Genomic DNA, 27,915 nt, shown 5'->3' with positions numbered 1-27,915 from the left:
AGTTTGACAAGGTGACAACACAGACATATGTGCGATGACATAGAGAGTGTACGCGGAGTAGAAGAAGGCAAAGTGGTTGGACCAGGTGGCATTGCAACGATTCTTATTTGTGATTTTTGTCTATCACCGTACTTTTACAGCACCTGCTCGAAATCCAAAGGCCAAAGGATTAACCATGACTAATACGGCTTATGACGAGCAACCTGGCACGGCAATTTTTCACGTGTACGGGACAAGGTTCAATTATCTGACGTCAAGCGACCAGAGTATCGCATGGGTTGTGACTGGTTGGGACCAGCAATCGCATGGTGCTGGCCCAAACAACAACACAGCTGGTCGATGCGATGACGATTCCAGCATCCCGGGGGCATGCACGGGAAATGATTGCGACCGGTTCTGGATTTCATACATACAAAATCCCCGGGAGGGAAAACGAAGAAGGCGACAGCGACGGGCAAAAAAAAAAAAAAGAAAAAAAAAAAAAAGAATGCGAAAACAGAGGGAAACAGCCAAACTAGCGAGGTCGTTGAACCACGAGCCACCACCACCACCACCATCACCACCAACCAACTATTGTATGACTCGGTGGCCCAGACCAGACCAGATCAGCCAACAACCGATCGCGATTGTTCCGCAATCGGGAATTGCGAAAGGAACACACCTCCCACTAGCACATTCCTTAGGGAGTATGGATGGGTCCCGTTCTAGGGGAGCAGACATTTCCGAACAACTTTGAATGCAGTCTACAGAGTATTTCCCCCCTCTCCGGGTCTCTATTGAGAAGTTGAGTTGGGACCATGTGTGGAAACAGTGGAGACCGTGGCTCATGAGGAAGCGAAGAAGCTTGCTTAGGATGATTTAAAATAATACTGCATGGGGCTAACAGGGGGAAGCATCTCCTCCATCCAAGCCCACGCTAGACAACCCAAATTGCTATGCGTGTGATTTTTTTTTTTTTTTTTTTTTTCCTTTTTTGCCACAGACATGGTCTGATTAGGATTTCCCAGGAGGGATGATCACTGCTCTTGTGCGGATTCTGCCCCGAAGAAGAAAACAAGGCGATGCATAGGAGTACGGAATACAGAGTATACATAGTACATACTATGAGAGAAAAGGAGGGGGGGCAAGAGATCCGGCCGTTTCTCGATGCTGGTTCATGTACGACGGTTAGTTGAAAGTGAGCGCGACATGAGCTCATAAGATTTCTGTGCGATGTACAACAAACAGAACGGGAAAGAAGAAGGAAAAAGAATACATAGTAGGAACAAGACACACAATAATTGTTCGCCTGAAGTTTAAGTGAAGGAATTGGGATCCATCTCAGGAACCGGGGATTTGCATAGTCAGTGGCTCTTTCACACACACTACACACACCTACTCTCTCTCTCTGCATTTCCGAACGGAGACGCTCTGATGCGCCGATGATAGCACTGACGTCACGCCATCCGTTCCCGTAAACAAGGGAAACTAAACTTGTATGGAGACTTGCCTGTACTATGTGTACAGCGCTCCAATGTAGAAGATTCTCACACAAATGGTGATCATCTAGTCTGGATCGTATTTAAACTGGCAATCCGCTTTTTCTTCTCGATTTTTTCTTATTTCTTTTTCTCTTTTCCCTTTTTCTCTGATTGGAATACCACTTACCACTTACCACTACTCTTCCCTCTCTTTCGGGTTTAACCCCCTGTTATTATTATCATTTGCCCCCCCGTGTCCCTGTTACTACATACATATTTCATAATATCGAGCTGCCTTATTTCCTTCTTTTTTTTATCCCTCGACTTGCCTTCTTCCCCTCTAGGGACTGCTTCTTCCGTTTGCGTCCTTCATTTCCCAGTGATACCCCCAGCGACGCGATCGACCATCACAACAACTCAACTAATCCCAACCAATCCCCTTTCTTTTCATCTCATTTGTTTCTAATTCTGTTGTTCCGGTGACCATTGTGTTAAATCCGGAATATACTTATCCCTTTACATACTCCGTACATAATCCCTCCGTTCAGACCACTCTAAACGGCCTTTTACATCATGCCGTCTAAGATGGTTAACAAGCCCGTTGACAGCAAGCAGAAGGAGCAGGTACGAAGCATCCCCGGGAGGTCTGATCTCGCTTGGCCCTTGCTAACCCTCTAATTCCTGCAGAGCATCAACCAGAAGCTCCAACTGTACGGAATCTACCATGGTAAGTTGCATATCCTGACCTTTTTCGTCGCATCCCTAGCGCAACAGCTGACCGGGATTTTCAACACACAGGCTTCAAGCATGGCAAGATGCCTTCAAACAAGCAATGCGACATCGCTCTGAACAGCGCCCTCCAGTCTAAGACCCTCTCTTCCCCCTCCAAGGACCTCTCGGAAGAAGGTCAGAAGCTGGTTGGGGACCTCCGTGAGGTCATTGACGAGGCTCGCAAGTTGATCCTCAGCAAGAACGATGGTCACCTGCTCCAGGAGTTCATCTGGGAGGCTCAGCGTCTGGGCGATGTTGAGGCGAAGGGGCCTAATGCGCCTGTTGACAAGGACGGTGCCAAGCAGGACGGTGACAACGCTATCCAGGGTCTGAAGACCTTGGGTACGCTTCTCATTACCAACGGAGAGTTTAGAAAGATTCGTAAGTTCCTCCCTCATTGTTGAGTCGGGGCTCTTGGTAACCAGGACAGTGAGCGATGCCTTGGTCATCATCCGGGACATGGCTAGCGATGCCTCGCAGAGCGCTGCCAACAAGCTTCGTCCTTCTGAGGAGCAGCTCTCGCAGGTCGACCAGGCTGCTGAGGAGAACACCTGGCACGAGAAGCTTGACAAGGAGCAGCTCAAGGCCAAGTTCAAGAGGAACAAGGGCGTAAGCTTTTCTTCACGCATCCAAAGTAAAGATGACACACTGACGCACGCAAAGGACCGCGAAAGCGCGTTGTCTGGTCCCTCGGCCAATGCCGACGGCACTTCGGAGGTTTCCAAGTCTACACGACGATCGACCAAGGAACGCGCTCGTGAGTACGCTGGCAAGAGCAAGGAATACCTGTCCGAGAAGGTGCCCAAGGAGCGTCGCGAGCAGGCTATCTGGCGTCTGAAAAAGATGGTCATGGAAGTCCAGGGTCATGCTGACTGTAAGTCAAATTCGTTTTGAGTATCGATGAAGCTTGTCACTAACAACTACGTTAGACCAAAGAGCTATTGAGACTTTGCTGGATCTGGCGGAGAAGTATGCTCGTCACTCCCAAGACTTGTCTAAGCAAGGAAGTGGTTCTGTCAAGAACGTCCGCGGCAACAACAGCGTGAGAACGGTCGAGACCAACCTCAGGGTAAGTCCCTTTGGCTTCTTTTTGTTCGTCTTCGTGTACTAACATTCCCAGGTCTTGCTTGAGCGCTTCGCCAACAGCACGTCGTTGGACGACTTCTTCGACTCCCTCGAAACCATCTACCGCGACGCTGAGAAGGACCCTGAACTCAAGGGCTGGTTTAAGAATGTCAACACCTTCATCCGCAAGTGCTTGCAGGAGCAGGGCTATGTCATGGAGGAGGACTGCAACCGCGACTGGAACCACCTGTACGACCACGGCCGCTACCTGTTGCAGGATCGCTACAAGTCCCACACCACCCGCGTCCTGGACGAGGTCAAGTTCTTTGGTGAGCAGTACAATGAGGATTCCCAGAACAAGGCCTTTGGAGAAGCTATGAACAAGCTCTTCTTGGACCTTGGTCGCAGCTCAGAGGGCAAGATGGCTTTCAAGAAGCATCTCCTGAAGGACATTGGTAACGTGATCTTGCCTGGTATCTTTGAGCACGTGCGCTATGTTCCCATCCCTCGTATTGAGGTCTCCGACCCCATGGTCGACGTTGTCGTTGAGAACCTGGTCATTGAGAGCGACAACCTCATGCCCAATGTCCTGGAATTCGGTAGCGACAACTACTTCCGCTGGGGCCGCAAGCAGATCAGCAGCAAGCGCGACAACAAGCTCATGATCTCTGCTTCTGGTATTCAGGCTGACCTGACTGATGTCAGCTACTACCTCAAGAAGAAGAAGGGCTTCCCGTCCATCACGGACAAGGGTGTTATGGACATCCTCCTTGGCGGTGAGGGCTTTGGTTTCAAGATCGCTGCCTCCATTGCCAACAAGGAAGATCACGAGCACATCGTGAAGGTGGACAAGGTCTCTGTTGACATCCACAACATGGACATCAAGCTGCGCAAGTCCAAGCACAAGGTCCTCTTCAAGACCTTCAAGCCCCTCCTCTTCAAGATCGTCCGCCCAACCCTCGAGAAGGTCCTCGAACAAAAGATCCGCGAGTCCTTCATGACCGCCGACAGCTTTGCCCGCGACGTGCACAACGAAGCCCAGAAGGCTGAGGAGCTGGCCAAGAAGAACAACTCCGAGGACGAGACCAGCATCTACGCCCGCTACATGGATGTCTGCCGCCAAAAGCTGTCTGACAAGCGCAAGAAGGCCCAAGAAGAGGCCTCTAAGCGCGACACCAAGGTCCAGACCACTGCCACCCTGCGCGACTCACAGTTCCCTGAGATCAAACTGCCCGGTAGCGTTACCACCAAGGCCACCGAGTACGCTGATCTCGCGGAGAAGGGTGAGCGCTGGGAGTCGCCTGTCTTCAGCCTCGGCAACGCCTCCGAGTCCACCGACGTTCCCAAGCCGGCGCCCATCACCCGCAAGCCGCACCGTGCTGGTAGCATTGGTGGATCTGAAACCGGTGCTGTTGGTGCCGCTGGTGCCGCTAACGGCGCCGCCAACGGCGCGGATGGTGTCTCCAAGCCCGATGGATACCCGTCGCGTGGATTCTCGGATGAGATCAGCCAGGCATTCGACACTCAGGGTGGAAACGTGGCCGCGGGCTCCAACGGCGCTGCGAAGAACGTCGCTGATGGAACTACTGTTCCTGGTGCCCCCGCCGCCTTCAACCCCCAAACGGCTTAATTTAGTCAAGACATCGGTCTAAGTGAACTTACATCACTTAATTCTTAATGAGTTTCTTAATTCTCTTTCCCTCGTTATGCTGCTTTTTTTTTTTTTTTTGTTTTTTTGTTTTTTGTTTTTTGTTTGTTCAGATATCATATACGCGAGTCGTTCTTATTTTCTCCTGTGTTTCTTAGTACTGTCTGTCTTAGTGATATCTCTTGGGTACTGATTATTCGTTTGTATTGTATGAGTATTGTTTAATAATGGCAGTCCGTCTAACTATATCCAGTGTGCCCTTGAGGTAGATATATACGCAGTAGACCTTCCATTGGCAAAGAATTCGTCCCAACATAGACATGTTGTGCAGTAGTCTGGTGGGGAAGTCACAGCACGCGTCATTTTGTAGGGCTTTAGTCTAATATATTTACACCCATTATGGTACCATAAATCTTGATCCATTGATTCATCCAAACATAAACATAAAATATAAAACATATCTACATTGATATACTTTTATCTAATCTCACGTCCACTTACATAGACTCAAAGTACTTCTCCCACCCAATCTCCTGCATCTTAACACCCTTCTGCTCCATGTTCTCAGCCCGCGCCTTTTCCGCGTACGCCTCGACCTTACGCTGGATGGTCGGGTCGAACGAGCCCAGGATGCGCGCTGCCAGGAGAGCGGCGTTGATGCTGTTGTTGATTCCGACGGTTGCGACGGGGACGCCTGTTTACATATTAGCTTTGAGATTAGGTTTTGTGGGAATAGGGAAGAACGCACCTCTGGGCATCTGGACGATGCTGTACAAGCTGTCAACTCCGTCGAGGGAGCTACCCTTGACCGGGACACCGATCACAGGGAGGGCAGTGTGGGCGGCTGCCATGCCGGGTAGGTGAGCGGCACCACCGGCAGCAGCGATGATGACCTTGATACCCCGTGCGGCAGCGTCCGCGGAGTACTCAGCCATGTAAGTCGGAGTGCGGTGGGCAGAGGTGATATCGACAGCAAGCTCGATACCAAAGTAGTCACGGAGGAGCTTAAGACCCGGAACAAGAGTCTTAAGGTCACTGTCCGAGCCCATGATCACGGCAACGGAGGGGGCAGGATTCGAGGGGCCCGATGGCTGGGCCTTGCTCTTGACGTCGGTGCGCTGCGCGCGGATGTTGTCCACCACGTCGATGAGCGGCTGGATGTGCGTCTCGGCCTCGTGCATCGTGGCAGCGGTAACGGTGATGTGGCCCATCTTGCGGCCTGGTTTGGCGGCGCCCTTGCTGTACAGGTGGATGCTGGCGTTGGGGATGGAGAGCGCGTGCTCTGCGGCCTTGAGGTGGGTGTCTGGTTCGGCGCCGCCGATAATGTTGAGCATGATGGAGGGTTGGCGGATTTCGAGGCTTTGCGGGGGGATGGGGAGGTCGAGTATGGCGCGGATGTGGGTATCAAATTGGGACAAGGGGCAGCCCTCGATGGTGTAGTGGCCGGAGTTGTGGATGCGACTGGCGATTTCGCAGAGGAGGAGGCTGTCGTCTTCGAGGAGGAACATCTCAACACCAAAGACACCCTTGCCTTCGAAGGGGGAGACGGCCTTGCGGGCGAGTTCCTGGGCCTTCTGGTTGATTGTGTTCGAGACGTTCCGTGCGGGGGCGTAGACGAGCTTGCATATCGAGTCTTCTTGGACGGTTTCGACGGTGGGGTACGACAGGACTTCGTCCTTGGTCTTGACAACCATGACAGCGAGTTCCTAGTCAAAGATGAACAGATTAGACTTTGTCCGCTTCCATGGAATAATTGTAACGAACCATCTTGAAATAAGCCCATTTCTCCGCGTACAAAGGTCGGTCCTTGAGTGCTTCCAATGCGTCGGGGATGTCATCCTTCGAGTTCACACGGTAGTTCCCTAGTTTATCCTCATATTAGATCACGTATTCTTGTATTTTCAATGCGATGACTCACCCCGTCCATCATAGGCCATAGTCTTCGACTTCAACATCAGAGGGTACCCAAGCTGCTCTCCAACCGCCGCAAGTTCCTCCGGAGTGTTCTTGGTCAACTCCCGGTGCTCCGCCATGGGAATACCATACTTGGAGAGGTGCTCCTTCTGGTTGAACTTGTTCTGAATTGTCCGGATAGCCTGCCAGCTGGGTTCGATCCGGACCTCCGAGGCAATCTCCTCGAGCGCATAGGTATCCACATGCTCAATCTCAGCAGTGACGACGTCGCAGCCCTTTGCCAGTTCGCGTACAGCCTCCCGCTCCTTGAAAGAGCCCGTAACATGGCCGCTGTGGGCGCTAATCTGCTTCGCCGGGGAATTCTCCGCATCCAAGACATTGGCCTGGATGTTCAGTCGGTTGGCGGACTCGACGAGCATACGGCCCAGCTGGCCGCCTCCGAGGATTCCGACTTTGCGCGAGTTCCACATCGTGATATCGTTTTAGTGGCCGGCTTGCGATTGAAGTATGGAGTGAGAAGAGATTCACAAGAGCCCCTCCATCCAAATCTGTGGACCCGCCCGCGTTTAAAAAATTGGCCCGATAACCATCACGTGAGTCCCCGATAAGCGGAGGGCCAGGGGGCCAATGGGAAGCTGCGACTACCGCCCCGCCGCGCGCGTTTAGCAGACAGTGCCTAGTCGCATTGGCGGTTTTGAATCATCGTGCTCGACTCGATTGTGGCCAGGAATTTATTCGCTTCTTCGTGAGATCCGGGTTCCAGAACCCCTGCAGAATGTCGCTAGGTGAGTCCCTGTTGTCTGACTCTAGGAACTGACTTGGATCGCTTCATCACGCCATTTAGTCCTGTTTATACTGGAGCTCCCACCAGCTAACGATGCGTCAATAACAGATGAAGAATCCTTACAAACCGTCGCCAAAGGCGGCCTGATGGAATCGTATGCTTATACGATGGTTAATCAGTGTGCTTGGAATCGAATAGCTGACTCTTTCTAGTGAGAAATGGGCTGGCCTGGTTGAACCTTTGGTCGAACGGTTGGAATATGTGCGCAATTTCCCCAGACATTTACAATAATATCTTTACTGACAGCTATAGATCGTTTACAATGTCTTCCCAATGCCCAAGATGCCTCCCGAACCGGCACCGTCCTCCATCCCTCATCAATTGCCACCCTCCGCCGATCCCTCCTCGCAAGACTCCTCGATACCGTCCAGTAGCAATAAAGAAAACAACATCCCGGACTTACAGACCCCTCCACGACCTACAGCAACTTCCGCCGCACCAGCGACTTCGCCCATGAGCGAACGGGTGCCAGACTCGCAATCTCAATCATTCGCAGGCCTTACGAACGAATCCCTCCCTTCTCCACTCGCATCACTGCTAGACTCCATCAAATCCACATTGAGATCCCTATTCTCTTCGAAACCACCGCATACGATCCAGAGACTTTCAGAGCTTATCCTTCATCCCAATGCGCATTATCGAACCCTCCCTGCCTACCTGCGAGCTGTCGATCGCGTCGTTTCGGTTACGAGTAGCGCAGAAATATTCCCTCTACAAGTGCAGGCGAGCACAAGTCAACCGAATGGTGTAACAAATGGTGGAGGAAGCAGTGGGTTGCTGTTTGACCACGTTCCTGGAAGCGACGAGTCGTTGGGCGGTGCTCTTCTCACCCCGATTCCATGGTTGAATGCTGCTTCGTTTGAAGAGGAGACTGGAGAACCTGTTGCGGGAGGTACCTTGATCAACTATACTCTATTGATCTTCGATCTCTTTGCTAAAACTTCTTATCCAGCAATAGGCACCGAATCGATTTCTATTACCGTACATCACGAGGTACAACAGTCATCGCAAGCGCCACAGGGCGAACAACAGCAGCAATCACAACCCCAAGACGAAATCGAAACAACTACAATCTCACAGGAAACGACCTTTCCCACTCACACAACGACATCAGCCATCGGAAATGAAGCACTAGGAGGCACTGGATCTCCGCCGCCAGCCGATTCCGAGGAGGTGCCACACGCGCGCGGCCCACCTGTGGTAGGAGTAGAGGATATGGGACTGCAGGATGGAAAGGGTGTAGAAATGCCCCTGTCGAATGTCGATGGTGCTGGTGACGCGCCACCAGGCGACAATGCTACTAAACAACCGGCGCAAGAGAAGGATGACGAAAATCGAAAACAAGACCATCCTTCTGAGTCCCCCGAGGGAGGAAAGAGGGACGGTGACGGGGATATCTCTCTAGATGATGCGAAGGAGAAGAATGAGAATGAGTCGACAACAGGGTCCTCAGAGAAGGAGCAGTCGGAACCAGAGCCTGCGAAGAGTTGACTTATTACTTGGATTTCTTCTATTCACGACTGATGACGAGGATATATTGACTACACATACTTCCTTTTCTCAACCTGTAATGATGAATGTCCTGTTGTTACGAGACTTATCATTTGGAACTTGTCAATGGCCCGATACCCTCGCCTTCGTAGCAGAACATGTAATTGTCATCATTATTGCCATATAAACCTAGAGGGAATAGCTCCATTGTAAATCACAATCAATTGCAAAAACGAGAGAGGTATCAAGGATATCATCATCAAAATGAACATAACATGCATAACCACCGATTTGACGAGCCTCATTCAACAGAAGTAGATAAAAACAACATGAGAGGTGAAAGACAACGCATAAATATGAAAAATAGGCTTAAACAGGCTCAACCGTCTGCAGCGGAACGTATCCCTCATCATCATCCGCCCTGGTCCTCTTACCAGTAACAAGGGACCAGAAAGCAGATCCCACGTCCTTGACTCGCTGCGAGACGGGCTTCCGACGGGATCCAGTAACCGAGAGCGCAGCCGTCCACCAGCTCTTCTTCTGGGACCCACGAGCACCAAACTGGGCATGTCCCATCTCAAACTCCTTCTCCAGTTTCTCGGCGTCCATCCACCGGGGCCGTTTCCAGAATTTCAAGAGCAGGCTGCTTACGACGACAGACACGCTCGAGGCAGCCATGGCAGCTCCCGCGGCCATAGGGGGTAGCATCATTCCGCCAAAGGGGAGGAAAAGGCCCATGGCGAAGGGGAGGCCGATGAGGTTGTACAAACAAGCCCACATGAGGTTCATTTTGATGCGGTTGAAGACGGACTTGGACAGGGAGAGACTGGCGGGTACGGAGAGGAGGTCGTCGGGGCGCATTAGGACGACGTCTGCGGCTTCCATGGCGACATCTGTGCCTGATGCGAGGGCGATTCCGATTGAGGCCGTGGCCAGGGCTGGGGAGTCGTTGATGCCGTCGCCAACCATCGCTACGCGCTCTCCGGATTCTTGCAGGGAGGCAATGATGGATTGCTTGTCTGAGGGGGAGACGGAGGCGTGGACGGAGCTGGTTGGGATACCGACTGCTGTGGCGATTGCGATGGCGGTGGAATGCGTGTCTCCGGTGATCAGGGAGGTTGAGAGCCCCATACGATGGAGAGCTGCAACGGCCGCCACAGCGCTAACCTTGATGGTGTCACGGAGGGAGATAGTACCGGCATATTGACCATCGATTGCAACGTGGATTTGCGTGATACCGGCAAAGGATCCAGGTTTGGAGCTTATTGATGTTCGGTCGACTGAGGTTTGCGAATCAGAATCGGCGCTCTCAGGAATTGGCACGTCTCGGGATCGCAAGAATAGCACATTCCCTAGCAGAACGCGGTAGCGTGTGCGTTCAACACTGGAAGTCGGCTCCACGATGGCGGAGATACCTTTTCCTGTGCAGGAATCGAATTCGCCCACGCTCCCGGGTATCCCATCTTCTCCTGGGTGACCGGATTCGTCCTTGGCAGCAGAGCAAACAGCCTTACCAATAGGATGCTCACTACTCATCTCTGCGAGACCAACAATCAACCACCAGAGCTGACGACGAGACTCGCTCGACTTCCAAACGGCTTCCAGTTGAGCTTCAGTCACGCTCATTTTTCCTGAAGTCAGAGTTCCTGTCTTGTCGAAGACTACATGGTTAACTTTTGTGGCAGCTTCAAGCACCGCACCGCCCTTGACCAGAATGCCATGCTGTGCACCAACTCCAGTGCCGACCATGACTGCGGTAGGAGTACTGAGACCCAATGCACACGGGCAAGCGAAGACGATGACCGAAATGCAAAGCTTCAAGCAAACCATCACTTTGCCTCCACCGCCCTCTGAGACGAAGATCTTAGGTGGATTTGGCAACAGGTGGCTGATTACCATCCAGCCAAAGAACGTAACTAACCCAAGCGTAATGATGCTGGGGACAAAATAACCGGCCACCACGTCGGCCATGCGTTGAATGGGAGCTCGGCTTGTTTGCGCATCCTGGACCAACTTGACAATTTGGCTCAACTGCGTGTCCTTGCCAGCGCGGATGACTTTAACATCCACGGAGCCAGTACCATTCACAGTTCCAGCATTGACCAGGCTACCCTTCTTCTTATGGACAGGGAGAGCTTCACCAGTAATCATGCTCTCATCGGCATAGCTTTCTCCACGGATGACAATACCGTCTGCGGCAACTTTGTCACCAGGACGAAGAAGAACAATGTCTCCCACTTCGATGAGTTCCGTGGGAATGTACTTGAGCCCTGGCCCCGAAGGTTCGTCAATCGTTGAACTTGTTGATTTTGAATCTGACTTGGCTTTGGTGTTATACCACTCTTCGGCGACCTTCTCAGCTGCAATCGAGTCATCGTAGATGGTAGTCATGGATGGAGCCAATGACATGAGCCGGGAGAGAGCAGCCGATGTCTGACCCTTGGCCCTGTTTTCCAACCATCGTCCCAAAGTGATGAAAGTAATAAGCATTGTACTGGTGTCAAAGACAGTACTGGGGCGTTTATGAGGGGCGAATAACAGAGCGACAATCATGGTAAAAGTGCTGTAAAAGAAGGCAGCAGATGTGCCCATCATGACGAGAACATCCATGGTAGGTGAACGATGCTTCAGAGACTTGTAACTCGAAATGTAAAACCGCTTGCCTATCCCGAACTGAACAGGGATAGTCAACAGTAGACAGGCCACGTCCCCCAGAAAGATTCCAGGGAGTAATGCAAAGTTGCCAAAGTCAATAGCCGGCAAGTACATTGGCAGAAACATGTTAATTACGAAAACAGGGACCGCAAACGATACAGAGACCAAAAAGGCGCGCTTCCATTCTTGGATCTCTTTGGTTTTCGAAAGGGATTCGAGTTGCGCATTTGTGTCGTCCGAATCAGCTAACAAGGCGTTATACCCAGAAGCTTCGATCGCTTCTACCACGGAGCGAATCCCAATGACAGTGGAGTCGTACGATAGGGAAATTCGGAAGGTAGCCATGTTCACGGATGCGGAAGTGATACCTAGTTTTTGAACGAGAGCATCCTCCAAAGCCATCGCCGAAGATGCATCCCGTGGACCGTGGAGGCTCATGTTGACCTGGTGTATCGTCTTCGAAGTGGAAGTATGTGCATCCGAAGAAACGATAGAAGCTTCGAAACCTCCATCTTCGATCAGAGAAGTTATCTTTTCCGACGGAAGGGCGGCTGGGTCGTGAATGATTATCGCACGCTCAGCAAGCAGACTGATGTTGAACTGGACGAGGCCTTCCACATCTTTTAGGGCATTCTGAACACTCGAGGTGCATGCGCCGCATGTCATACCATCGATAGCGACTGTCGTAACCTTTAATTCCGAGTTCTGACCCTCAATCTCTTGCGAATCATCCTGGGGCGACGACGTCTCCAGCACCGTCGCACCAAAGCCGCGATCCTCAATCGCCTCAGCAATTTCTTCCGGAGTAATGCTGGACGGATCGTATTTAACTACTGCGCGCTCGGAAAGCAGCGAAACATTGATGGATTTGACACCGGGCTTCTCTTTCACACCTGATTCGACGGCGGACGTACAAGCGCCACACGTCATCCCTTCCACCGCCAGGGTGGCCGTGGAAACCGAAGGCCCCTCATTATTCTGCCCAGCCTGCTTCACTGACGAGGTATCGGTAGATAGAACGGAGGCGTCGAATCCGCTGTCTTCGATCGTTTGGGCGACTTTCTCTGGCGGTAATAAGGTAGGATCGTGGTGGACGACGGCCCGGCCCATCATCAAGCTCACCGACACATTTCCCGCACCCTCAACACCTTTGAACGCACCCTCCACGGCGGAAGTACATGCGCCACAGGTCATCCCATCCACCTTGACCGTTGTGGTGGCCATGGGCGCTGAGGGCTGGTCCTCGACGTGTAATAAGGGCGAGGAAGATGGTTCTGTCATCGCGACCAAGTCGGTATGGCGAAAAACGAGCAACACAGAGGAAGCTGTAAAGCGAGGTAAATAGCGTTACTATCGCATCGAAGCGTTTTGGACGTGTGAAGTGTCGTAGGTGAATGGAGGACAGGGAGGCAATAAAGGTTCAGCCAAGTAAATTCGGCGGGATACCGGAGGCGGAAGACACGGATGAGATAAGATGAGATGATGGGCTGATCGTCAGCGGTTCTTGCTGCTTTTCTTATGGAATCACCAACATTCAGCTGTATCCCATTCAGTAAAGGACGAATGGTGAGAAGAGAATATGAACAAAGGGAGGAGTGGGATGACGAATTAAGGCGCGAAAGTCACGGGATCACATGGTATGCTGACAGGTAAATGGAGGCTTTGAGGGTTTTAAATAGCCGTAAGCAGGACAGATGAAGTAATTCTTCATCCTCGTATATTTCCTGTGCTTTAATCTACCTGCGATGTTGGTCTTGCTGCTGTCATCTAGTTTGGTCGTTTTCGGGTTTCAACTAGAATGGCCGGTGTTGGCAGCTGTATTAAGTATAAGAATGCCGTAGTTTAGTGGGGATGGTTCCAAGATTGTAATTAGACAGTCTGTTTGAACCAGAAACGAAGCCCGTTCTCTCTTTCATTCCTTTCTTTCTTCCTTCTTTTTAGGGCTGTGCTCGTGTCATGTCAGAATGCTGGCTGATGTCTGCTACTAGCGGCTTATGGAACAGAGCAATCGAAGACATCCGACAGCTTGACTGCGACGATGACCAGAGTCCCCATAATTCAATATAGTTCCAGTACCTTCCAATCCTCGGTAATCAATCTGTGAAGAATGTTTGAGATGGCCTTAAGCAGTAATATTGTACACTATGGCGGAGTGTTTGCACCAAATGCAAACATCCAGATACAGTATCAGCATCACCATCATCCAAGAACAAACAGACATCGACAACCTCCTCCAACAACCAGAAGACACAACTGGAATATTTCCCTAGTCCAACTTACATCAACCTCCTTGAGCGCTTTTATTTATTCACCAACAGCTTATCATAGACGCTAGATAAGGGATCGCAGCTTCATGGACCATACACACGCCCGGGCCCTGGAGGCCCTCCAACCATTCATTCATCTCGCCAACTCCAACAGCGCCACGTCTCCTCGATTTATTGCCAAAATTATCACCGATGCTACCTCAAATCCGCAGACATACGTCTTTGCTGAGCTACTGGAAACCCCGACCATCCAGTCTCTCCGGTCAAAGGAGACCCCAGAGGAATACCAAGGATATCTGACTCTCCTCGAGATCTTCGCCTGGGGAACATGGAAGGATTACCAATGTGAGATTCCCTAACCAGGATATATCTATTGAAAGTGTTGACTAACAACGAGACAGCAACACCCAACCTCCCCGAGCTCAACCAAGACCAAACCCTCAAACTCCGCCTCCTCTCCCTCCTCTCTCTTGCTCCAACCATCAAACCCCTCACATATGAATCCCTCATGGACGCCCTCTCCATATCCACCCCCGCCGAACTCGAATCCCTCGTTACAAAAGCCATCTACTCCTCCCTCATCACCGCCCGTCTCTCCCCCGCATCCGATTCGCCAACGGTGAACGTCACCTCCGTCGCTCCGTTGCGCGACATCAAACCCCAGTCCCTACCGAGTATGATCTCGATTCTGACAGAGTGGGAGTCTCGCTGCGGAGGTGTGATTAGCGACATCGAGGCTGAGATTGAGAAGATCAAAGCGAATACCGCCAAGCGTGCCGCTAAGGAAAATGCGCGCGCGGAACTGCTGAACAAGGCTATCAACAGCTGGCCGGGGGAAGGTGATGAAGAGCATCCGGGGATATCGGGGATGCGGGGAGGACGAAGGCTGGGACCTGGTGGTGGTGGGAGCAGTGGTAACAAGCGCGAGTACAGTGCTGATGATAACGATGACGATGGGTATTTCGAGAATGGGAGTGATGATGCGGGGGCCGCCAGTTCGAGGATGGATATCGACGAAGGCATAGGGTCATCTCGGACTGCCGCTAGACAAGCGAAACGTCTTCTCGGGAAGAAGGCTTGATATTATATTTACGTTTTGCTTCTTTTCGGAAACGATACAAATGAAATGACATGACCTGGCTTGATTGATGACCCTTTGACATGCTCTATGAACTAGCTGAATCCTATCGAGCTGCACTTGACTATGAAACATGATACCAAAAGCCTTTCCACTTGCATTACACAAAGTCACATTTGTAAAAGTCTATCTACCATAGATTATTCGCTTCACTGTCCAAATCAGAAGAAATTCGATAAAAGTCATCCAACGTACACAAATAGTGCGAGAAATGGGTATTTGAGAAGGTAAAATGAACAAAAAAAGAAAAGAAAAGAAAAGAAAAAAAAATATGGACAAAGATGGTATGACCAGAGGGAGAATTATGGTAAATAGAAAACGAAAGGAAAGAAGGTAAACAGTCGCACTGCCCGAAATAGGATGCTAGTGTAGGCATCGCACAGTAATTGGTTGATTGGGATTGCTCCCACCTGTAAATGAGGGACTGGGGACGACCTGAGACAATGTTTGTCTAGATGGATAGACTGCTTCCCAGAAGCAGGCCCTCAAGTCATGTACCGTGCCGAGCCCAAGAACACTTGAAATTACCAGGCTGACGTCGCGCAGACACATAGTCACGACGAGGGAAAAGTTAAAAAGGAAAATATCAACACGCTAGCTGCAGAAAACGAAGAGCATAGAGAGCGACACGATTAGAGCGAGGTACCAGGGACGAAAATGAACAATACACTCAGAGCAGCAGCGATGAAGGCACCGATAAAGAGCACTGAAGTAGATCGCTTATTCAAGAGTTTCCGGACGTAGGGCTCGCGGATCGGTGCCCAGTTCATGAAGGTGTATTCACTGTACCCTAAGAGGGCCATGACCGGGTCGAGCTTGTACTGGTAAGTGATGATGAAATATACGGCCACGACAAATGGCAAAATTATCTGTCAACCATTAGTTATACGATTTTGGTAGGTTAGAGGGGCTATAACATACCCAGCAACGAATGTGCCGTGGCTTGGGCCTGAGAACAACGTAGAAGGCGCCCCAGAAGCCACCACCAAAGCTGATAAGCGCCAAGGCAAGACGGAAAACGATTGACAATGGTACAAGATTTCCCAGAGCCTTGGCCTGCAAGAAACCTGGGAAAGCATCGCGTTCCATGGCTTGGAAAACATAGTCCTTGGCGGGGTCAAACACTTCCGGGTCGTCTCTGCCATCGTCTTCAACCAGATTGATAATAGTAGAAACCATTTCGTCCGGTAGTACAATTTCTCGTTCCGCGCCAGGTAGCAGGTATGTGTAGAGGACTTTCTCTGCGCTAGCACGGATGTCGGCGCGCGCTACCGTGTGCCCTGGTGAATTCGAATCATTTTGTGTTTCGGAACTTTCACGAGCTTGTTCGTCTGACGCACTTCGTTCGTGGTTGTAGGTTTCGTGGCTAGCTTCGGTAGAGTTTCCGTTGGTATTGTGACCGTCAAGGCGCAGAAATGCTGACAGTCTTTGATCTGCGTGTTTTTCATCGGGAAGATCGTTGCGCGTGTTTGAAGGCCCAGCTTCTACCAGTGGGATGTCGCCCATTGTGTCCATGTTGTCCAATACTGCTGCTGATGATCCTTTGCTCTCAGCCTTTTCGAGCTCCGGCGTGGCCACCAGAACAGAGCGACGTAATTCTCGGACATAGTGACGGCAGAGGGACATGTGTTGCGATACATCCAGCCTAACGAGACTTGTGTTAGAAAGAGCAAAAGATTAGTAGTTATCGCGATCGCCTGAACGTACCAGAAATCGAGATAATCAACCGACCGTTGCTGATCGCGCATGTAAATGTAGAACGAGAAGAGATCGACGGGAGCGAGCGTCCGGCGACTTAGGACTTCATAGAGCGTCGGGAGGCGATTGCGCTGCTCCACGTCCAAAAGCGAAGGTGAAGCCATTTTAACGAGTGTGGTTCAATTATAGAGATCGAATATCGTTGAATATCACGCGAATACCTCGAGCATAAAAGAGGGGCCCGAATAAAGGGAAAAAAGGGGGAAGCGAGCGTCAATCGTCTGGTATTGTCGAAAAAACGGGAGTAAATATTGCACAAATCTCCTCCGTGATGATTATCAAAGCCAAAATCAGTCACAGTTAATTAATAGGAGCACTCCACAGAGGGAGGGCTGGAGAGTTGGAGGAGAAGTGAAGAGATTGAATAGTAACAGTAGGTGAGGATGATCTCAAACAGGAGTCTCCTCCCCCTGTAAGGGTTTCCCGAATAGTCGAAATCCAAACGGACAGCCACTCCGAAGCAGCCGCGACAACAACAATAACAACAACAACGAAGAGATATCAAGAATATAAAATACAAGAATAATGCATCAAGCAGGTTAGAATGAAGTGAAAACAGACGAGTGCCCAGCAGCCTCTCCAGCACAAATCAATAATCCTAGTAATGGAAGATTTTTGGTTGTCATCCAAAAGCCAGCAAGCAGACGGCCCGCTTCAACGTTACGCCGAGATGAAGGTCCACCAGCCCCGTCAGGCACCCACACGTGCCGGTCTTCAATACTGTATCGTACCGTACGACCGATGTGACTGGTTTTGGTTGACAGCGGCACATCAAAGGCAAAGCTCAATATATTAGGAAGGATGTGGTGAAAATCATGGTATTACGTATGATGCAGACAGTTGATAACCCTACTACATATATTGATTGCTATTGATTGGACTGTACTTGTACTCCGTACTGTACCTGTACTAACATTGAAAGCCCAGCAAGGGACCACAGTAATCCACAATACAGTGAAATTGCTAAAAATACCAGTTTCACCCAAAACTCAAATATAGAAAGCCGAAACCGAATCTCCAGAACCAATGCTTCATCAATCACTCTTTGGGTATTGTCCATGGAACCTTATAAACCACAGGAAATGCATATATAAACGCCAGCCACACGAATAACTCCTACGCTCCAAAGCATGCCAGATAATTTCAATCTCAATGGCCATCAGCCAAGTGCTAGAAAACCGTCAGTTAGCATAATGAACAACAAACTCATAGATATTCGAGGTTCTTCAGACTGTGGATACTTACCGACCACTCCGGGATGTTCCGGATCTGCTGCCACATGAACTTCTCCAGCTTGTTCGCACTCTTGGCATATGGGGTGGTCTCGTTGTTATACCGCCTGCAGTTGTCGAATATCAACATAGCGTCCTTGATGAAGTCCTGTGGTGTCGGATACATGTCCTTTTCGTGCTTCTCCTCCATGGTCGAGAGGTCCATAGGCTCCTTAATAACCTCGTAGTAATCCGGCACTTCATCACGATTGACAGGTTGAGTAAAGGGCCACGCAGCGCTGTGGTTTTGCATGTCGTTGAGAAGGTGCAGCAGTTGGTTATAGTTTGGTCCATGGCGTGGTTGACGAGCCAGCTCATCCATATCAGGTGACCACCCGGATTCCTTGATGGCCGGGATGCTCAAGGGGTCGATCTGACACGGCCCGTTTTTCCACTCTTTTGGCGGATTGTGGATGATATGTGACCGACTAAACGCGCGAATCTTTGCATGAACCGCTTCCTTTTGCTTCAAGAGCATGCGCCCAATTTCCAGGTACCGTATCTTGGGCAGCATCGTGCACTGCATAATGGTGCCTCCCTCGTAATCCTTGATATATCCCATCCACATAGACCTTTCGAGCGTGATCTCCTTCGTGAAGCCTTGCTTTTTGAAATATCCAATAGCATAGTTATCGGCGTATGTCAGAAAGTGCATGATGGGCGATGTCGCTTTCACATAGTCCTGCAACACGTCAACATCCAGTATGCCCTCTGTATTGGCCATCCAACTCATACCTTAAGATGCGACATCAGATGCGCTCCGTAACCTTTCACCTGCTGGTCGGAAGAAATGGCACAAAAGACAATTTCGGCGAACTTGCGACTGTTGAATGGCCGGTACGTGATTCCTCTGGGTACGCATTAGTGGCGAACTATAACCTCTTTGAATCCTGTATACGTACCCAACTACCTCCAACGGATGTTTCACAATCGCGATAGACAGATGCGATCTGTCGTACACTAATCGCGCAATATAATCCTTGGGCATCTTGGGAAGTTGCTTCTGGAAAATGCATTTCAACCCAGTAAGGATAACAAAGCTATCCCGCGACCCATCGTTATTGACCACCCGGAACTCGATATCTCCTCGACGCTCTTCTAAAACCGCAGGCTATGATAACGCGACAGTCAATATCATTTCTATCAAGGCGAATACCCATCGGTGAAGCTTACTTTCTCGGGAAAGGGGACGATTCGGAGGAGCTTCCCGGTGTCTTCGTCTTCCTCGACCTAGACAGAACCAGCAACCGTTAGAAGATCGCGATAACATATACAGCATCTCAGAAGAGGGACCATGAACAAACCTTTGGTTCTCGTTCTAGCGAGTCAGTGCGCGCTTTCTTGCTCTGTTGTTGCGAATCCGGGGAAGTGATGTCCTCGGAAGCTTTCCGCTTTGCGCCTGGATATGGGGTCAGTAATCGATTAGACCAATCGCCGAACGAGGGTCGTCAAGGCAGCGACTCACTGTCAATCGCCATGGCAGCCATAATGCGCTGGGTGGGTTATTCTGTTGTTCTCTTCGTCTCGTGAAGCGCCACGGGATCTCCACGCTCTGCCGATACGGGGCCTAGCGTCGGCGGAACAATTGTTCCGAGATACCAATTGGGCCAGATCATTCGGAATAGCTTCAGATGCATCTACTTCTATTCCTCCCTGTGCGGTTTTGTCGGTGGTGAATGTCTTTTGTTTGAAATTTAATTCTAACAAACACTTATCCTGATGTCGTTGAACGAAGTCTGGGAGGCAGCCTCCGCACACCCTTTCTCTCCCGTGGTCTCCAAAGACAATCAGTTCTCCGTCGGCTTCAGTTTACTGCTCATTGGTAGGACCGCATCCGCATCCAGATGAGATTCCAACCGTTTACTGATTGACTGCCATAGCATTCTTCCTGTCTGGACTCTTCGGACTGAGTTAGTCCCCATTGCTTGAAGTATACGAATGAATTCCTGTTCTTACACCTGGTTAACAGATCGGTCTTTCCTGAGTATCGCATCTCTCGGCGTGCCAGCCTCATTGGCACTCGGGTATGTTATAGCCATGCAATTCTTTTATTTTATAGTATTCACTAACACTTATTGCTGTACATCCAGTTTCGGAGCTGTGTACATGATCTGTGCCGTCGGGGTCTACGTCTAGAGCGACACTCGTGTTCCGAATCCCTTCATGTACCATAAGCTGAGCTAGACACGCACGTTTCATAATTTAGGTCCCGGTGTCCTAATCCATCCTCCTTTCCTTGCTATAAATACAGACCAGTTGGAACAATGGCGGACGGGGAACCCATCTTCTCTGCTGTCTCCAGCAACGCTCACCATCTATATACTTTGCTGCAATGCATCGGATTTGCACCACAGGCCACGGTACAGATAACACCAGATGGACTCCGGGTTTCAGTGGAGGAAGGCCGGGTTGTACAAGGGCTCGCATTTCTCGACAAGGCGTTATTCACCAGCTACACGTTCAATCATCCGACGGAAACAAATAATGGAAATGGAGGATCCAGAGATAACGACGATTTGTCTGAAACCACATACTATCCACACTTCGTCATTTCGCTCTCAGCTCTCCTAGAAACACTAAAGATCTTCGGTATCAACGACTCATCCGGCTCCAACAAAGCAGCCGCACCGAATCCCGCTGCATCCAACGCCTTTACAACTCCTGCGCTGCTCCTGGATCGCTCATGCACCCTACAATACTTCCAACACGGCTCTCCACTCAGCATCACCCTCACCGAAGCAGGCGTGAAGACCATCTGCGAATTGACAACCTACGAACCCGACGGCGGCGAAGTCGACATCCCACTACAGCGAGACGCAATCATCATGAAAATCATCATGCGCTCCGCATGGTTACACAACGCCATTACAGAGCTCGAAGCCACCGACCCAACAATCTTGAAGGTCTCCGCCTCCGCAACAAAAGCCCCATTCTTCGCCCTCTCAGCCTCCGGCGGCCCATTCAGTGAGTCAGTCGTGGAATTCTCCATCGACCAACAGCAACAAAACAACCAAACCTGCACGCAACAACAACCACAAGCATACCATAAAGTCCTAGCCGATGATGGCACATCCCGGTCCCGTGCGAGAAGAGCCAAACTCGCCCCTACAGTCACGGAGACCTTCCTCGTCAGTCCGCCATCTTCCATGGGCTCTCGTATAGTGCAGGACTACCGATTCCCGCTTATTCGCAAAGCAGCTCAGGCCATGGCGGTTGCGAATAAGGTGAGTATCCGTGGGGATAGGCAGGGTGTTTTGAGTCTTCAGTTCATGATCGAGTTGGATGAGAGGAATAAGCCGTCTAGAGAGAACACGAGTACCGGTGGTGGTAATGTGACGTTTGTGGATTTCCGGTTTGTGCCGTTGCTTGATGAGAATAATGAGGCAGAGGTTGAGCCTACAGACGGGGAAGAGGAATTTGATGAATGAGGGTCTGTTATGGTATCATAGCAAAAGTATCGTATTTTCCTGTTTCCAACGCCAGAGTATGCTTAGATCAACCTTAATTACAGCAAGCGTATTGACCTTTAACGAAATTGTAGCAAACAATGTCCCATACTCCAATGTGTGTAGTAAGATAACATCACATAACCTGAAATCAAGTCAATAGGGTCCAATTTGTTTAGATAACGTAAATAGAGTCAACATACCTCTGCAATCGACTGCCGCTCAATGATCGACTTCTGCTTCTCATTACGAGATACCCGGTAGTAATAATCACAGAAATCACCACACTGCATATGCCGCAAGAAGTCCTCATCGTGCGTGATCACAATCAACTGGAAGTTAGCCTGCTGCTGACGAGTCCGAATAATCTCATGCAGAGACTCAGCCAGAGACCGGATATTATCCCGATCAAGGTTCGTTGTCGGCTCATCTAGTGCAATGAGACCGCAGTTAACACCGAAACATTCGGCCAGCGCCAAACGGATGATTATACTGGCGAGGACCTTCTGTCCGGCACTGCAGCGACCACGCATATCCATCTCTGCGTCCTGTTTGACCATGCAGACGCGGTAGTTGTAGGAGCGGTTTCCTCGTGCGTTTTCGTTATCGGAGCGGATGAGGATCGTGTCGACATCGGTACCTCGGTAGGTTCTTTGCCAGAGTTCGCCGATGATGGCGTTGATTTCCTCCATTTTCAGGCTGTGGTATTTCATGATGGCTTTGTCGAGCGCGCCTCCGTAGCGAGCTAGGTCATCGACTGCAGCTTTGGTGGTTTCTACTCGGATGTGGGCTTCCTTGTATTTGGTTGCTGCATCCTTATAGTCTGTGTTCCAGTCTGCGAGGAGCTGCATCAACTGGTCGTCCTTGGACTTCATCTCTCCCATCTTACTTGCTTGTTGGGCAGCAAGCGAATTGTGTTCGCGGGTTCGACGTTCCGATTCCTTCTTGAAGCGGCTCCGGTCCACTTCTGCATTTTGCGCTTCGAGCTGCTCAATCTCTGCCGTTACTGCATCGAATGCTCTGGTAGATTGGCGGTATGTTAGGTTATCCGAGTATTGCCGCTTGGTATTTTCGCTGTCTTTCAGCTGTGCGGATATCTTGTTGATTTCTTTGGTGATAGTTGCAAGTTCGGCTTCGAGCTGACTGATTTCACTTTCAATACGCTGAAGCTCGTTCCTAGCCCTCTCGAGCTGACCAGGTCCGTCTCGTTCATTGTACGAGTTGATCTCGTCATTCGCTAAATCGAGCTGGTTCACACTGTCTGACAGAGTAGAGATTGTCTGCCGCAATTCCCTCTCACGCGCCTCAGCACGCTGGCTAATGTCATCATATCGTGCTTGAGCTTTCAGGAGCTCAGGCGTGAGGCCTTCAATATCACGATCAGCCTTCTCAATGGCCTCTCGTTGCTGGGCGTTGAGATTCTTGTACTCTTCCAGCCGGGCAAGGAGATCGGTTTTCTTCTCCAGCTGGAACTTGGTATTATCCAGGCTGCTCTTCGCATCTCTGAGCTGCAGCTCCAGTGTAGTGATTTCAGTACGTGCCTGCTCTTTGTCATGGGTGAGCTTCGTGAGGGTCTTCTTCAGAGCTCTGGATTTCTCGCCAGTCGAAGCAATCTCGTCCTGGATATCTTCGAGAGTGCGGGTAGCGCTAGTATCTTGCTGCTTCGAGGACAGCTCCTGGATCTGAGACTTGATTGACTTGATATCACCATCGTATCTCACAATCGTGTTCACCGTCTTCGAGAGAGACTCGACATCTCTCTTCTTCTCGGCCTTTTCATCAACCACCTTGTCACGGTTCTCTAGTTCTGACAGAAGCTCGTCCCGGCGCGAATCGTGTTGCTGCTCCTCCTTCTCCAGTTCAGGAATGTCCGTTTCCCGCAAGCGAATCCATGAATCATAGGCAGTACTGGCTTCACGCGCAGTATTGAGGTCCTCTTCGAGTCGTCGAACATCCTCGTCCTCGGCTTGCATCTGCGTCTTCTTGACCAGTTGTTCCAGTTTGGCTTTGAAACTCTGGAACTCGCTGTCGTTCCTGAAAGGTCTGGTACATAGTCGACACACCTTGGCTTTATTGGCCGTTTCGAGACAAGTGGTGATGTACTCGCCAACACCGGCATATTGTTCCGCATCTTTTCTAGCAATGTCAAGCTGGACCTGTCGTTGCTTGACAATCTCCGGGTACTCTTCAGGCTCGTCATCAACAGCTTCGCGAATCTCCTTAATGCAGTCCTGGAGTTCTTTCTGTCGCTGGCTTAGTGTCTTCTTCACATTTTTCAGCTTAAATTCCACTTGCTCCAGTTCTCTACTGACGCCATTTCGATCGTCCTCTGCATTAGCTACAAGTCTAGACTCTTCATCCATGACCCGTTGGAACTCCTGTTCTAATGTCTCTGGTTGCCAATCAGAGTTGACGAGTTTTGTAAGGCGTTCGCCGTGAGCACCCTTCATGGTCGCGAGGCTGCGCTCTCGGTCTTTCAATTCCTTCTTCAGATGGTCGAGACGAGCCAGATCACCAGCCATTTTAGTAGCCTCGATGAGTTCCGAATTCAATCGCGAACCCTCATCTTCCAGATTTCGAATCGCTGTGTTGGTTTCCTGGATCTCCTTATCCCAAGAAGCCGCATGCGCTCGTTCCTTGGAGGAATTCAAACGGGAATTAATGTCCTCGATATTCGACTCTATCGCAGCTTGAACACCTTCGTCGACATCAATTTCGTTAAGCTTTCCTTGGTATGAGGTGGCCTCCTTGTCATTCGAGGCGATTTGCCGTCTAGCAGCGTTCTTGCTTTCCTGCAACACAGACTTTCGCTGGCCGATTTCGTTCAAAGTGACCTGCACTTCACGAAGTTCGGTTTGTGCTTCACATTTCGCACGGTCTAAAGTCTGATTCTGGTCCTTCAGCGACTTTCTGATTTTCCGCATGAACTCGTCAATGTCAGCCTGTTCCAGATCATCATCATAGCCGCGGATGTTATGGGTTCGTGCGATTTCCCTGATCAACTTCTTGCGTCTTTCAAGCTGTCGCTCGTAATTGGCCTTGTCGTTCTCAAATTTGCCGCACTCTGCTTGCTTGAGACCAAGCCTATGCCGAGCCTGCTCGATTTGCTCCTTGATTTCCATGTAGTTTTCCTTCTGAGCCTCCTCATTCTGCTGGTATTGAAGCTGTTTGGTTTCGAACTGTTCCAAATTCGACTCCAGCCACTCGTCCGAGTCATCGAGCTCAACAAGGTGTCTCTTTAGGTTATCAATCGTCGCCTGTATACTGTTTGCTTCGATACGTCTCCCTTCCAGAGCACCCAGGATCTGGGAATAGCTTTCAGACTCTTTCCATGCTTTGTCGGCGAGATCAGCAACCCGTCGCATCTCTTCGGAAAGCTGGTGGGCCTCTGTCCGTAATCCCTCGATTTCTTCTTGCAGCTTGACAGATCTCTTTTCCGCACGATCTGCCTTCTCCTTGTCCTCTTTGGCATGCTGTTCCATAATCTTGTACTTGGCGAGTTCCTCGTTCTGCTTCTTTCTCAGAACCTTGATATTATCAATAGCTTTGGTGTACTTCATCGCCTCGAAAATCTCGTCGAATCTCTTCTTCAGCACGGATGGTTCGCTCATAGGCCACAGACTCTCGTCCTGGTGGCAGAAGATGACCGAGTCCAAGACGGCCTTAGACACGCCTAGGTATTGGGGCATGATCTGATCCAATTCCGCGACCCGCGAGGAGATAGCCGTTCTCTCCCCATCCTTGACCATCAATAGTTGTCCTTCCAGTGTCTTTTGTTGTCTTGCCGTTTTCTTGACCGTAAGTTGTAGGCTTCGGGTGGCTACCATCTTCGCGCCGGATGTGCCTTTGAACGATAGCTTTACTTGAGCCAGAACCTCTTTCTCCCCGCAGAGCTATTATCCCATCTCAGTAAATGCTATGACAACCGAACAGATTTGGTAGACGCACCTTCGGGTCGTGAATAAAGGCTCCACCCTTGCTGTTGGGCGGAAGATCGCCGGTTGTCGCATACTTGAGACACTCGATGATGGTCTGAACCTTTCATCAGCCAAAAGATTCCTGCATATACAACCATATAGTCCTACCGTCTTCCCTGAGCCATTGTATCCGACGATCAATGTAAGAGGTGTATGGAACTGGATCGTTTCGCTGCGGGTGTTGTCGAATGAACGGACACTGCAGTATTCCCTCCATCAGTAACCCATCACTGTATCTGTATGTGTGACAAAAGGAGCATACCCCAGAATCGAGAGCTTGTCTATCTTCGCTGTAGCACCTGTCAGATAAAGATACTTTCCATCGTGGAGATCCGCATCACTTACACCTAGATTAAAGATAGCTACCGGTCAGCAAAAGAGCAACCAAACCAGAAGAAAATCATCAGCGCAACTCACATGGTGATAAACGACGCACTGGTTCTCTGTTCCTCACTTAAATCCAGTGCGTGCTATCCAGACGAAGAAGTTATCTCTTTTGTTCTTCTCTACTACGGCGTCTACGCGTCGGACGCGGGGCAGCAAAGCGCGAGGTCACGTGTGCGACTGGAGGAGAAGATGGATCACTTTTGCTGACAGGCGAATGATTAACCAGGGGAATTCCAATCCACAGCTCAGGTGGCAAATTGCCTGCAGGCGAAACGAGGATGTGTCTCCGTACAGAGAGGAGCTGTCTTGAGGCCCTCCGGCCCAAATCTGTCGACTACGAAGCGCTGATGCCTTTATTTTCAGAGTGAGACCACTCATACTACGTCAAATGTGTGCTTCCGAGTCGCGCTTTTCGACATCATTTTTTGCAATTTTCCTTTTATTTGCTGCGCACGATCGGCTGTCGCATGTGTGGTCTTGAAATGCGACTGTCGAGTTCTGAGTGACGGCCAGAAGTTACAGTTACTAGAACATGGATTCTGCTCCTAAAAGACATGGCCAAACATATGGCTTGCAAATCGACGGAGTCAATTCCTACGCAGTGCAAGCCCAGAGCATGCGACAAACACAGTCCGGCGATTTCGGGGCGCAAACCGTGCAACACCCCGGTGCCAAAAGCTGGCCACAATGCGCAATAGCTGGAATGAAGGATATGTATCTGCTCTTAAGCGCAGATGGCAGAATAGCATACGCCTCGCCGTCATGTCAGTCAATTACGGGATACACGACGCAGCAATTGGAGGGAAAGCCACTGTCCCACTTCACACATAAAGATGATCGCGCGATCTTCTCCGAGGAACTAGGCCAATGTGTTACAACGGGATGTGCTCTACGTCTGCATTTTCGGTTCAACCGCGTGGGTGATTCGTATTGCATTCTGGAAGCATCCGGACATCCACATATATCGAACCAGGACGGGAACAACGCAGACGGAGATGGGAAACCCTACGACGGAGTTTTCCTCGTATGCCGGCCATATCCCACCAAAAGCGCCCAGCTCCTCGACTCCTTCCTCGAACACAAAATCGAGAATATCCGATTGATGCAACAGGTCGCGCGACTCAAGGAGGAAGAGGAGGAGGAATCAAAAGCGGCCAAAGCACCATATGCAAGATCGGACCATTCAAGCAGCAGCAACAATACACTCTTCAACCAACCTCGACGTTTTATCTCATCAAACCCGGCTGGTTTCACCGGTACCATTGCCCCCGATTTCACCACATCGACAGAGGAATACGAATCATCAGACACCCTCACCAACCTCGACGAGCCAGAATCCAAGCCTTTTTCTACTGAAGATTTATCTCATATCGAAGGAATCGAAGTCCTGACAGGCCTGCACTACGGAGAAGGAGAGAGATCACAGGGCATCAGTACTGGTATCCGCCGTGGTCGCCTCGTCCAATGCGACACCGATTTCGCTACGATGGACCATCAAGTCCGCAGTATGGAAGAGAGCGATAGGAGGAAACGACTGAAAGGAGAATATCGATGTAGCGACTGTGGGACTTCGGACTCGCCCGAATGGCGGAAGGGTCCTAAGGGACCTAAGACTTTGTGCAATGCTTGTGGATGTAGGTCATCTCCCGATGGAAATTCTGAGTCTATATACTAACGTATCCTCCAGTACGATGGGCCAAAAAGAAGCGCCAGACACCAACCTAGGTTTCTGTTTTGGATGTACTGCTCGCCGCTCTTTCTTGACTTCAGTTTATGTATAGCGAAGATACCCCCGTGTTTTGCTGCTTCTTGGGTTGTATAAG

At 50.4% G+C, this 27,915-nt stretch overlaps 12 protein-coding genes across 12 annotated transcripts; 6 read left to right on the top strand and 6 right to left on the bottom strand.

Moving 5' to 3' along the window:
• Positions 1-826: 826 nt before the first annotated feature.
• On the bottom strand, positions 827-1,524 carry ASPGLDRAFT_569678 (uncharacterized protein). Its single transcript, XM_022548223.1, has one exon. The coding sequence runs from the start codon at positions 1,391-1,393 to the stop codon at positions 917-919; it is 477 nt and encodes a 158-aa protein (XP_022398805.1). The 5' UTR covers positions 1,394-1,524; the 3' UTR covers positions 827-916.
• Positions 1,525-2,033: 509 nt separating this feature from the next.
• On the top strand, positions 2,034-4,926 carry ASPGLDRAFT_37413 (uncharacterized protein; the record flags this gene model as incomplete). Its single annotated transcript, XM_022544816.1, has 7 exons — positions 2,034-2,084; positions 2,148-2,187; positions 2,259-2,612; positions 2,662-2,840; positions 2,895-3,105; positions 3,161-3,300; positions 3,352-4,926. The coding sequence occupies 7 exons, from the start codon at positions 2,034-2,036 to the stop codon at positions 4,924-4,926; spliced, it is 2,550 nt and encodes an 849-aa protein (XP_022398804.1).
• A 305-nt stretch (positions 4,927-5,231) lies between these two features.
• Positions 5,232-7,386, bottom strand: ASPGLDRAFT_49505 (phosphoribosylaminoimidazole carboxylase ADE2). Its single transcript, XM_022547124.1, has 4 exons — positions 6,863-7,386; positions 6,709-6,806; positions 5,693-6,650; positions 5,232-5,638 (listed from the first exon to the last, which is right to left on the bottom strand). Exons 1-4 carry the CDS (start codon positions 7,326-7,328, stop codon positions 5,442-5,444), a joined length of 1,719 nt encoding a protein of 572 aa, XP_022398803.1. The 5' UTR covers positions 7,329-7,386; the 3' UTR covers positions 5,232-5,441.
• Positions 7,387-7,569: 183 nt separating this feature from the next.
• ASPGLDRAFT_568884 (uncharacterized protein) lies at positions 7,570-9,378 on the top strand. Its single transcript, XM_022548219.1, has 5 exons — positions 7,570-7,643; positions 7,751-7,796; positions 7,855-7,903; positions 7,955-8,594; positions 8,661-9,378. The coding sequence occupies exons 1-5, from the start codon at positions 7,634-7,636 to the stop codon at positions 9,191-9,193; spliced, it is 1,278 nt and encodes a 425-aa protein (XP_022398802.1). The 5' UTR covers positions 7,570-7,633; the 3' UTR covers positions 9,194-9,378.
• A 184-nt stretch (positions 9,379-9,562) lies between these two features.
• Positions 9,563-13,129, bottom strand: ctpA (Cu(2+)-transporting P-type ATPase CCC2; the record flags this gene model as incomplete). Its single annotated transcript, XM_022541000.1, has 1 exon — positions 9,563-13,129. One exon carries the CDS (start codon positions 13,127-13,129, stop codon positions 9,563-9,565), a length of 3,567 nt encoding a protein of 1,188 aa, XP_022398801.1.
• Positions 13,130-14,201: 1,072 nt separating this feature from the next.
• On the top strand, positions 14,202-15,196 carry ASPGLDRAFT_130785 (uncharacterized protein; the record flags this gene model as incomplete). The annotated part of the gene is made up of 2 exons (XM_022540988.1): positions 14,202-14,460; positions 14,517-15,196. 2 exons carry the CDS (start codon positions 14,202-14,204, stop codon positions 15,194-15,196), a joined length of 939 nt encoding a protein of 312 aa, XP_022398800.1.
• Positions 15,197-15,885: 689 nt separating this feature from the next.
• rgsB (putative RGS domain protein (Rax1)) lies at positions 15,886-17,115 on the bottom strand (the record flags this gene model as incomplete). Its single annotated transcript, XM_022549224.1, has 3 exons — positions 15,886-16,122; positions 16,175-16,898; positions 16,961-17,115. 3 exons carry the CDS (start codon positions 17,113-17,115, stop codon positions 15,886-15,888), a joined length of 1,116 nt encoding a protein of 371 aa, XP_022398799.1.
• Positions 17,116-18,160: 1,045 nt separating this feature from the next.
• On the bottom strand, positions 18,161-19,769 carry gcnE (histone acetyltransferase GCN5; the record flags this gene model as incomplete). The annotated part of the gene is made up of 7 exons (XM_022543666.1): positions 18,161-18,181; positions 18,257-18,964; positions 19,018-19,132; positions 19,185-19,393; positions 19,456-19,512; positions 19,587-19,681; positions 19,748-19,769. The coding sequence occupies 7 exons, from the start codon at positions 19,767-19,769 to the stop codon at positions 18,161-18,163; spliced, it is 1,227 nt and encodes a 408-aa protein (XP_022398798.1).
• A 232-nt stretch (positions 19,770-20,001) lies between these two features.
• ASPGLDRAFT_37406 (OST5 family protein) lies at positions 20,002-20,418 on the top strand (the record flags this gene model as incomplete). Its single annotated transcript, XM_022544815.1, has 4 exons — positions 20,002-20,104; positions 20,163-20,192; positions 20,252-20,306; positions 20,373-20,418. 4 exons carry the CDS (start codon positions 20,002-20,004, stop codon positions 20,416-20,418), a joined length of 234 nt encoding a protein of 77 aa, XP_022398797.1.
• Positions 20,089-21,816, top strand: ASPGLDRAFT_567853 (putative DNA repair protein Rad1). Its single transcript, XM_022548212.1, has 4 exons — positions 20,089-20,104; positions 20,163-20,192; positions 20,252-20,306; positions 20,373-21,816. The coding sequence occupies exon 4, from the start codon at positions 20,547-20,549 to the stop codon at positions 21,708-21,710; it is 1,164 nt and encodes a 387-aa protein (XP_022398796.1). The 5' UTR covers positions 20,089-20,104; positions 20,163-20,192; positions 20,252-20,306; positions 20,373-20,546; the 3' UTR covers positions 21,711-21,816.
• Positions 21,817-21,864: 48 nt separating this feature from the next.
• Positions 21,865-26,028, bottom strand: ASPGLDRAFT_37404 (MRX complex DNA-binding subunit; the record flags this gene model as incomplete). Its single annotated transcript, XM_022544814.1, has 6 exons — positions 21,865-21,873; positions 21,932-25,621; positions 25,677-25,760; positions 25,814-25,904; positions 25,968-25,995; positions 26,022-26,028. The coding sequence occupies 6 exons, from the start codon at positions 26,026-26,028 to the stop codon at positions 21,865-21,867; spliced, it is 3,909 nt and encodes a 1,302-aa protein (XP_022398795.1).
• Positions 26,029-26,624: 596 nt separating this feature from the next.
• Positions 26,625-27,817, top strand: ASPGLDRAFT_37403 (GATA transcription factor LreB; the record flags this gene model as incomplete). Its single annotated transcript, XM_022544813.1, has 2 exons — positions 26,625-27,726; positions 27,780-27,817. The coding sequence occupies 2 exons, from the start codon at positions 26,625-26,627 to the stop codon at positions 27,815-27,817; spliced, it is 1,140 nt and encodes a 379-aa protein (XP_022398794.1).
• Between the last annotated feature and the right edge of the window lie 98 nt (positions 27,818-27,915).

The sequence above is a fragment of the Aspergillus glaucus genome, assembly GCF_001890805.1.
Source record: "Aspergillus glaucus CBS 516.65 unplaced genomic scaffold ASPGLscaffold_16, whole genome shotgun sequence".
Classification (NCBI taxonomy): domain Eukaryota; kingdom Fungi; phylum Ascomycota; class Eurotiomycetes; order Eurotiales; family Aspergillaceae; genus Aspergillus; species Aspergillus glaucus.
The sequence above is the reverse complement of the archived record's forward strand: the minus strand, read 5'-3'. Positions and strand labels throughout refer to the sequence as shown.